Source organism: Rhinolophus hipposideros (assembly GCF_964194185.1).
Source record: "Rhinolophus hipposideros genome assembly, chromosome: 16".
In the NCBI taxonomy this organism is placed as follows: Eukaryota; Metazoa; Chordata; class Mammalia; order Chiroptera; family Rhinolophidae; genus Rhinolophus; species Rhinolophus hipposideros.
The window spans coordinates 61,284,169-61,293,859 of NC_138062.1; the positions used below are offsets into that span (position 1 = coordinate 61,284,169).

Below are 9,691 nucleotides of genomic sequence, written 5' to 3' on the forward strand. Positions count from 1 at the left end.
CCGTCCAGGCAGCAAGTGGGTAACGGTGGAAAACCCTACAACAGTTCCCGTTTTGGAGTCAGACAGCATTCAGATGGCAGAGCTGAGAGGTCAGGAGAGGTGGCCCCCAGTCTGACAGAGAGAAAAAGAAAAGGGGACATCCCCCAGCTCGGAAGCCGCAACCAGTCCAAGCCCACACATTGCCACAGCCGGTTAGGATGGTTAGGACGTCTGGGGGACATATCCTGGGCAAACTGGGAACTGGTGAATTAAGCATTTGTGGGGAGTGATTTTTGGCCAGGGGTGCCGTCCTGGAAAGAGCCAAGTGCTGTCTCCGCTGTGACTTAGTCTGTGCGGGGCCTTGTCCTTCAGCCGGGCCATGTTCTGGGCTCTTCTCGACTATGGCCAGCCAGGCAAGAAGCAGCCCCGTGGGTCAGCCGGTGCCCTCTTTGGTGTCACCTCCCATACCGCAGACAGATGTCTGCCAAAGTGACCTCTGATATCATGGGTGCAGTAACAGGGGCTGGGGAGGACCTTTGAGCCCATTGTCTGAGGGCTCCCTGAGGCCTCTCTGTGGCCCACTCCTCCTCAGGGCCGAGACATGCACGAGCTGAGAAATCGGCCATCCTGGGAGGGGTGGGCAAATTTCTCTTCCATTGCACAGTGGAGGGAGTGGGCCACCTGGCCAGGGTCACAAGTCTGGTGCCACTGGAGCTAGGACTGCAGTCCACGGCTTCTGCCACCAGAATTCGCGCCCCCTCCCCCCAGAGGCCCCTTCGGAGGGCGAGGAGATTCCGGGGCTGGAAAGCCAGCAGCTGCAGCCTCACCACCCAACTCCCCACAGCCGGCTGTCCATCACCCAGAGGTTCCCCAGCACCTCCATGGCCAGAAGGAGGAAGAAGGACAGGCGGCTCTTCGAACTGGCAAAACCCAAGACCAACTGGCACGTCTTGAAAGACAGGTGCGGTGGCAGGCTGGTGGCCTCACTGGAGGCAGGGGTGGGGGGTCCATGAGGTGGAGAGCAGCCCCAGGGAGTCCCGTTGGTCACCCATACAATAAACTTGGGGTGAGAAGTCAGGGTGCAAACGGAGAGAAGTTGGGGGGCACAATGGTCCATGGTGGCCTCTAGATGCCGGCCACGGACAGCAAGGTGTTGAGCAAGTGGGAGCCACAGAGCAAGGTGGGGGCTGGGCCTGTGTCCTCGCAGGATGGGGTGCTGCTGTAAGGGCTATGCCTGGATCGCCCCATGCATGAGGACCTTGCAGTTCTGTGTCTACTGGTGAGTCCCAGGGGCGTCTCCTTTCTCTGTGTTCTGCCCAAGTTGGGGGGAAACAGCCAGGCCCTGGGGCCCTTTTCTTACTTTTGCCTTCTTTTTCTGGCTCCCCCCTTCTCTGAACACCAGCCTTGCTCAAAATAATCTACATTTCCCGGTGACTGTAAGACTTTTCCGAGTCTGCCCTTCTCCTGCGTCTCCATTGTCCCCTCCCTTCCCACTGGTCTCGCCACCCCATTATGCCCCAGCTACCCTGTCTGTGCACCTGTTTATGGGGTGCCCTGAGTTCTGTTTCAGAGCAGGGCGCAGGAAGGCTGTATCCTGCTCCCCTTGCCCTGAGCCATGCCCGGGTGTATTCCAGGCCATCTGTGTACTGGACGGAGAGGTTTCTTGAAGATACCACCCTCACTGTCACGATGCCCGGTAGGTTGGGGCGCCCAGCACCTCCACTTCTCCGTTAGAGGCCTCCTGGGTCAGGCGTTGGTCAGAGGTGGCCCTTGTCCCAGCGCTGGCACCTGGCCACCCTTTCTGACAGGCTGCTCCTGCTCTTCTGGGGCTGGGCCACCTCCATGTCACCCAGACCTTTGCCTGGCTCCAGTGGGGGCTGCGTCAGGGCCTCCCCGAGCCCTAATCTTCTGGGGTCCCTGCCATTTCTCCCCCATCCTCCATCTCTCAGTGTATCTGTCCCTGCCCCCCCATCCAGGGAGCTCATCTCTTGACTCTGTCCCCTGGGGAGCCAGAGCCAGCTGGAGGCTGGTCCTGGGGGTGAAGGGTATGGGGCAAACCCTCCAGGGGAAACCCCGGTTTGCATCACAGCCAAGATGGGGTTATTATTCACTGTACAAAAGGACCCTTTGCTTCCCTCCCGCAAGGGCTTCCACCTCCTTGAGAGCAATGGATCCCTTCAAATAAAACTAATTAAGGGGAGAAGGAACAGAGCAGGTTCTCAGTTGGGTTTAACATCTCCCCACAGTGGACACTAACCTGGCAACCCTAGGCTTGTACAAACTTCAGGGCCAGATCCACTTTCCCCACCAGTGGGTTGTTGGTGCCGCAGGAGCCCCATGGAGGGACTCAGGGCCTGAGCTCCCATTCCAGCCCTGCCAGCTCCATCCTGGGCGCTGTGAGTAAGGGACTTCAGGCCTCTGACCCTGCTGTCCCCAGAATGCTGACAGCAAAAGTTATCTCTGCACAAGATGTCTGGCACTGAGCTGTCTGGATGCGGTCTTGCTTTAGCACATGGGAAGTTGCTCCGTGGGAAGGAAAGCCCTGGGGGCAGGCAAGTTTAAAGTTGGGGCTGTTTCCCATTTGTGCAGCGGTGTCCCGCCGAGTGGAGGAACTGGCCCGGCCTAAAAGGTTCTACTCAGAGTTTTACAACAGCAGCAGGTGAGGGAGGGGGCCCGGTGGGCTCTTGGCAGCTGGGCAGAAAACCTTCCCCCTCCCTTGATAGAGTGCAGATGGGGAGCGCTCAGGTGCCAGGACGCAATAGTCCAAGACCCTAGAGACCTCAGCTGTCCACCTGCACAACAGGTAGTAGTGGGGACCCTACACAAAAGGCACTTAGCATGGCGCCTGCCAGAATGAGTGCTTCGGCATGTTACTTACTGCCATCATGCACAATTTATGACACAATTCCTTCTTATCACCTAAACTTTCATGCTTGTTGAAAGTGATCTTTAGAGTTCATTTTGATTACTCCTTCTAATGCATATATAAAAAGGAAAGTGTAACTGAACTAAGTTAGTTGGAGTGTGTCTGAAGGTTTCAAGTCATTTTTTTGACTCAGAGATGTTGACATGTTCCACACACTGTTTTTAAGGCTGTTTTTGTGAAAACAACTTTTCACTTGAATGCCGAATCACAGTGTAATCTGAAGATAATTTACACTGCAGTTAAACTTAACATCTGTAAACCAAGAATGCACATAACTTGACTGAGGTTATTTCAGTGGGAACAGCTATGTCTGCACACAGGCAGAGACAACTGGGGAGTCCGTGACGTCTTGGCTGGTGGCATTTATCATATAAGCTGATGTGAAAAGAAGAAAAGTCTGCCTTAGATCAATGAAACATAGCTTAATTTCTGGAGCAGAGGCACAGCTAAGGCCCGACCTCAGGAGACTCAGCAGAAGTTCACTTTCCCAGTTTTCTGCAGACACACACTATTGTCCCTTGCATTCTTGTCATTGACCGCAGTCCCAGTGACCGGATATGAGGACGGCTTCAGGACAGGGTAGCTCCAGCCTTGAGAACACTTAGGGGCTCCCATTAGGGTTTCTTTTATGAGTCTCGTCTTGGAGGTGTTTTCCAAACCCTCCACTCCCCTAGGTTCTCCTGTATACCCAGCATCAGAGGAACTGAGAAAGAGATCACACCACACACACACATACCCACACACATGCACACACACATGCACACACAAGCACAGACATGTCTCCCCCACGGCTAAGCTAGTGTCTCAAATGTGGCTGTCCCTTAGGACTATGCCCATCTGGCCCATCCCTCGGTCCACCTTGGAACATCAAGCGTCTAGTCGCCTGAGGGAACTGGCCACACCAAAAGTCCGGAATAACATTTGGAGCATAAACATGTCTCAGGTAGGTGCCTCCCTCTCCCTGGGGTTCCCCTCAGCCGTTGGGGCTCTGCCCACTCTCAGTGGGCTGGGATCAGGGGTCTAGATGGACAAATGGGAACAGACTCCAGAGCAAAAGACGTGTGACTCTGGCCAGCTCTGCCTTATTTCCGTTTATACTTAGTGCACACAGAGACCCATAAACCACAATCATCATGTTTTTAATATACATATGCAGCATCTTATTTCTTGCTTGTCCCCTCACTATTTTTACAGCACTACATGCTCATATGAAACAACATCTTACGTAACTGCCAGCTCACTCTCTGTCCTTCGAACATGCCAGTTAGTTTACTTGGCCCCTGTTGATGGGTGATGAGGGTGTTTGCAGCAGCAGGGAGCAGCATTGCACTCAAGCCCTGTGCCCCGCTGAGGCAGCTACGTGGCAATGCTCGCGTGAGCATGTGCTCAGCTTCTCCTGAGACGGGTGAAGCGCGCTCTGAAGTACTTGTGCTACGGTCCTGCCCCGCCAGCCATGCATGAGGGCACGTCGCCTCCCACATTTTTGACAGGGTCCCACCAGTGTCAGACTTTTCTGTTTTTGCCACACTTGTTGGTTTGGACTGATATTTTGTTGTTCTAATTTACATTTCCCTGGCCGACAGAGAGGATGATGGATGATTTAGGCTTCTCTTCTAGAAGGGTGGCCCAGTCCCCTGCGGATTCTTGGGCTTCTGGATTTAGAGCTCTTTACCTACGATAACCACTGAGCCTTTGCTGAACACAGTGCAGACCTACTTCCTCCCAGTCTTCCGCCTTTTGGTGTTGCTTCTGGGCTTGTTTCAGTCCAGAGTCCTTCCCCTCTCATTCTGTTTCCAGGTGTCCCAGGTGTCCAGGGCAGCCCAGATGGCCATCCCCAGTGCAAGGACTCTCCAGCTGGCAAAGCCCAGGACGCCAGCCACCCTGTTGGAAAAGTGGGACCCTGTGCCGAAACCCAAGCCACATGTGTCAGACTACAACCGGCTTCTTCACTTGGCCAGTAAGTAGATCCTCGTGTCCTTCCCCACTGGATGGGGTGGGGAATGGTCAGAAGACCTGGACGTTAGGCCTGCTTCTGCCAGATTTGTGTCTGCCTCTCCGTGTCTCTCTCGGACTGTAGACCAGCTGTTAAACCCCTACGGACGAGCTGGACCTCACAGGTCCCCAGGGTCATGGTCCTGAGGCTAAGAGCTGTGTGAATGGGTCTCCTAGCAGAACAAGTGGGTGCAGATAAGGAAGTCGAGGGCTACAGGGTTAGGGATGAGGGAGCCAAGCGGAGGTGCAAGGGCAACTTTGAAATAGTGGCCTGATTCTGTTCCGTCCTTTAAAACAAACGAAATACGCTGTCCTCCCATGACAACAGTAACGTGTGCTAGTTATAGAGAATTTGGAAAATGTAGAAGAGCTTAAAGAAGAAAAGAATCCCATCACCCAACAATAATGTAGTTTGTTGCCTTCTGGGTGTAACGCGGAGGTACACACAGACCCACAAGCATACACAGCCACACGTGTGCCTGTGAGCATACTTCTCCCAGGCGCTCTCCCTGCCCGACCCCTCCCTTCACACCCCATGGCCAATACTCCTGCGGGCTCTGCCTTCTGTGCATGAGAACCTACCCACTGTCCCCCACCCCACAACCCCTTTGTGTCACCTCTGGCCCAGTCCCCGGGGCCACCTTCACCTATTTGCCATGTGCAGCCACAGGGATCTTGCTGAATTTAAGTTGGATGCTGCCCTTTCCTGCTTACAACCCTCCCAGGGCTCACTCAGCAGGCCAACCGGCCTTTGTGACCTGTCCCCTGGCACCCCCCTGCGCTCCACTCCTGCTGCCTGAAACACTGTCCCCGGACCAGCATGGCTCACCCCTGTGCCTTCTGTGGGGCGGGGCTCCCATCTGCTGTCTGGGTGAGGCCTCTCCGAGCACTCTGTGTAACCCCAGCCTGGGCCCACCACTGGGCATCTGTGTGCCCTCTGCACTGCTCTCCTTGCGTTTTCTGTGGTCCCCTGTCATGTTCTGACATACTTCACATTTATGCATCTGTTTATCCTTTGTGGTCTGTTAAGTGCCAGGCCCACAACGTCAGAAGCTTTAGAGAGACTGTGTGTCCCCTCCTTCCGGCACAGAATTGCCAGAGTGTGTGGTTGGCTCTTTGGGTTCACTCTGCTCTCATTTCTCCAGGTTCCTGTTTCCTGTGTCTCTGGTTATTGATTGAGGGCAGCTCTTTATATCAGATGGTCACAAATCCTTTGCTGAGCATGTTGTACAATAACTTCTCCCTGGTCAGTCTGTTCTTTTAACTTTGCTCAGAGGGTCTTCTGTCTGTTTTATTCACTCATTTACCCATTCCCTTAGTATTGGCATGTTTCAGATGGACCTGTAATTATACATCCATGCGCGAGTGTGTAAGAACAGTGTAGGTTGTGCGTTTCAAACAAGAAACTTGCACGCATTAATGGGTGTGACCAGCATTTTAAAAAGTGAAATGACAAACGAATTGCATGGACTGTGTGGGTGGGAGCAAGTCTGCGGCTGTTTTGTTTCTCTGTGTGTTTTACACGTGTGCGGTGTAGCAGTGGTCAGTCACCACTGTTGTGGTCAACAGAGCTTAGAAGCCCAGATCTCACAATGGTGGAAGTGCTCCAGAATTCTCGCAGAGGAGTTCAAAGAAGGTTAGATTCTGGGCATGGCCTTCTCAGCACCCCAAGGGGCTACCGAGGCCCGAATGTTTGGCCCCCTTCCCTTTGGAAGGGACGGTCATCTGCCTGGCAAAGTTGTGGTCCAGCTTCGATGGCCTTGCCCAGTAGTCGGCCCTGTGTGGGCTTGTGCTTGCTGGAAGGAACCCCACTTTCTTTACAGCAAGGGCCCCTCCAGCGAGATGGCACCTGTCTTGCCATTTGCACAAAGGCTCTGAGCAAAGAGGGGTTTGGAACAGAGGCTGTAGCACCCCTCCAAGTCAAGGGTCCCGGAGGCCCCCGACACGAGGCTAAGGCAGTGGCACCGGTGACCACCACCCTTCTAGTCCCCCAAGCAGGCCCGTAAGGAGGGGGGGGGGAACAGAGAAGTGGTGAGAAGGGGGCCTGGCTGAGCCTCAGGGGTCCACCTCTGAGCTCCATGCATGACAACAGCCACTGGCCACGTGTGGCTCTCAGTGATGTACAAATCAATCAATTGGTTGGTCTAAATAAGTTAATTGATTTCATTCAAATTAACTAGAATAAAACTCAAGCCTATATTAGGCACTCCCTAGTCATAGGTGGCTGGTGGGGGCCATGTCACCGGTACTCCCGAGGGCCTGGCTGAGGCTGCAGGCAGCTGGGCAGTGATGGCAGGAGCCCAGGGGATCGCGGTGGGAGGCTGAGTCCTGAAAGGCCTGCATGTCCAGGGAGCTGCCCCCTTGCTCCACCCAAGGTGCCTGTAGGATCAGCCAGGGGGCAATGCCTCCTGCAGCCATTGCTCGCTGCCCCTCCCATCATGACATCTGAGGGAGGAGAGGGTGTGAAAGGGCACACGGAGCCCTCTCCTCACGTTGGCCTTCAAAGCATTTTTGGCCAGTCCCTCTGAGTCCCCCTGACTGGGACCTATGGCCATTTGAAATATTTTTTTCTTTACAAGTCACCCTTTTTAAAGTGTACAATTCATTATACTTCCATAAAAATTAAAATGTACAACTCAATCGTTTTTAGTACATTCAGAGTTGTGTGCCCATGACTACAATAAATTTTAGAACGTTCCATCACTCCAAAGAGAAATCCCCAATTAGTGGTCACTCCCTAGCTCCTGACAACCACTAACCCACTTCACGTCTGTGAACGCACCTGTTCTGGACATTTCCCATAAGTGGAATCACACACTGTGTGGCCTGTGTACCTGGCTTTTCTCATGAGCACCGAGTGTTCAGGGTCCATCCACGTTGTGGCGAGTGTCAGTGCCTCCCTCCTTCACATGGCTGAGTGACACTTCAGTCTGTGGACAGACCACTTTATTTATCCATTCCTCTATAGATGGGCCACTTGAGTTTGCCCATTCCTCCATCGCTGGATAGGCCATTGAACTTGAAAACATTGCTGGGCCCGTTGAGCTTAGGGATGTGAGCGGCTGCACATCCAGGCTCCGGTGCTGAACGCTGCCCGTCTCTCCTGTCCCCTCAGTGCCGAAGGCCCAGTCAGAGAAGTGTGTTCCTGACCGAGATCCACACTGGAGGGTGCTGGACGTCACCAAGAAGGCGGTGGCCAGTCCCCGGGTCATCTCCCTGGCCAAGCCCAGATTTCGCAAGGATCTCAACGAAGGCTACGACCCCTATTACATCTCCCGGGCCGCCTTGGTGGCTCAGGTGTCCCCTCGCCTGTATGAGCTTGCCACCCCTAAGAGCATCACCAAAAAAGTATGAGTGACCCAGGCTTGGCCCCTGAGGTCCCATCCCAGTAAACACCCAAATGCACCCTCACCTTGCATGTGTGGCTGGCTCTGAGCGGTTTCGCCTGGAGGAGGGAGGGCGGGCTGGAAGGCCTAATGGATAGGTGGAGGGAAATAATAATACTTATGTTTGCAGCCACCCTGCCATTTGTCGAAGTCACTTTCATGCGCTATCTCAGGCTTCTGCGATGTCAGGCGTCAGCCTCTGTCTTAACACCAACATCTTCCCTCTGAATCTCTTATGTCCTGACTAGCTTCTCCAACTGGATCACGGGTGTCCACAAGCACTTCAGGCTTGGTGTGACCCCCACAATACAACCGACCCCCTACCCCCACTATTGCTCTGCTCTCTCACCGCTGGCCTAAGAAAAGTGCCTTGTTCTCATGCCCCCATCAGACCCAAGCACCTGACTCAGCGTTCTGCTGGTGGGTAGCTGGGAAGGGGTGGGGTTTCTGGGTCCCCCTGCCCATTCCATTCTTCCATTGGGAACCGCCATGCACTCATTTGTGCAAGTCAGGAATCTGGGAGAAGACCTTCTGTACACCTGCAGGCTTTCCGAGTATCCTGTGGGGGTAGTCCCCTCATCTGTCCCCTCCCCGCCCACTGCAGTCCCGCATGAGGTCTCTGCCGGGCCAGCGCTTCCTCCCTGGCCTCCCTGCTTCCTCTCTTGCTGTCCACACATCTTCTTTCCTGATGCTCACAGCACAGGTCAGTCTGAAATTTAAAATGTAGCGAACCCGTTAGGAGTGTCCCGTTCAAACTCTCCCCCAGAGCCTAGCACAGGTTCAGAACGTGCAAACGGTCCCCAAGTATTTAATCAGTTAATCAACAACGACGACGAAAGACTGCAGGGCCAAGCGGTCCTCGGTTCGAGTGTGTCGCCCCCGCCCGCCCGGTCAGCACTTCGGCGCCCTGATGCTCAAAGCTCTCCCGAAGGCGCGTTCCGCGCGCCCCCCCCTCGGCTCTCCGGCTCACTAGACGGCTCGTTACTGCTGCACAGGTGCTGCAAGTTCCAGAACCACGCTGCTCACACTGCAGTCGCAATCCCGTGTTTATCACTTACTGCACTGGGTGGGCCGTCACTCCGGGCCTCAGTTTCCTCACCTGTAACGCGGGGTTTAGCCGCAGGACTGGAGCGATGAAACGGGACCTGAGCTCCCTGCGCAGGTGCGGTTATCAGCAATCAGTGTGTTTGTTCACGGCATCCCCCACCTCCCAGGACACGGCCAAGGCCAAGGTCCGGCGAAGACCCGGGACCCGGCGAACCCCGCTCCCGCCCTCCTGCACACTCGCTCGGCGCAGCCCCGTCCGCGCACCTACTGTGCGCCGCGCGCGCCCCGCCCGCTCCAGGCCCCGCCCGCCCCAGGCCCGCTCCGGCGCTCCGCCTTCCCGGGGGGCCGTAGCCAATGAGCG

General features: G+C 55.0%; 1 protein-coding gene across 1 annotated transcript; it reads left to right on the plus strand.

Moving 5' to 3' along the window:
- Positions 1 to 358: 358 nt before the first annotated feature.
- On the plus strand, positions 359 to 9,242 carry SPMAP2 (sperm microtubule associated protein 2; the record flags this gene model as incomplete). The annotated part of the gene is made up of 8 exons (XM_081077418.1): positions 359 to 407; positions 748 to 940; positions 1,187 to 1,258; positions 1,614 to 1,675; positions 2,569 to 2,638; positions 3,731 to 3,848; positions 4,703 to 4,862; positions 8,013 to 9,242. The coding sequence occupies 8 exons, from the start codon at positions 359 to 361 to the stop codon at positions 8,249 to 8,251; spliced, it is 963 nt and encodes a 320-aa protein (XP_080933544.1). The 3' UTR covers positions 8,252 to 9,242.
- Between the last annotated feature and the right edge of the window lie 449 nt (positions 9,243 to 9,691).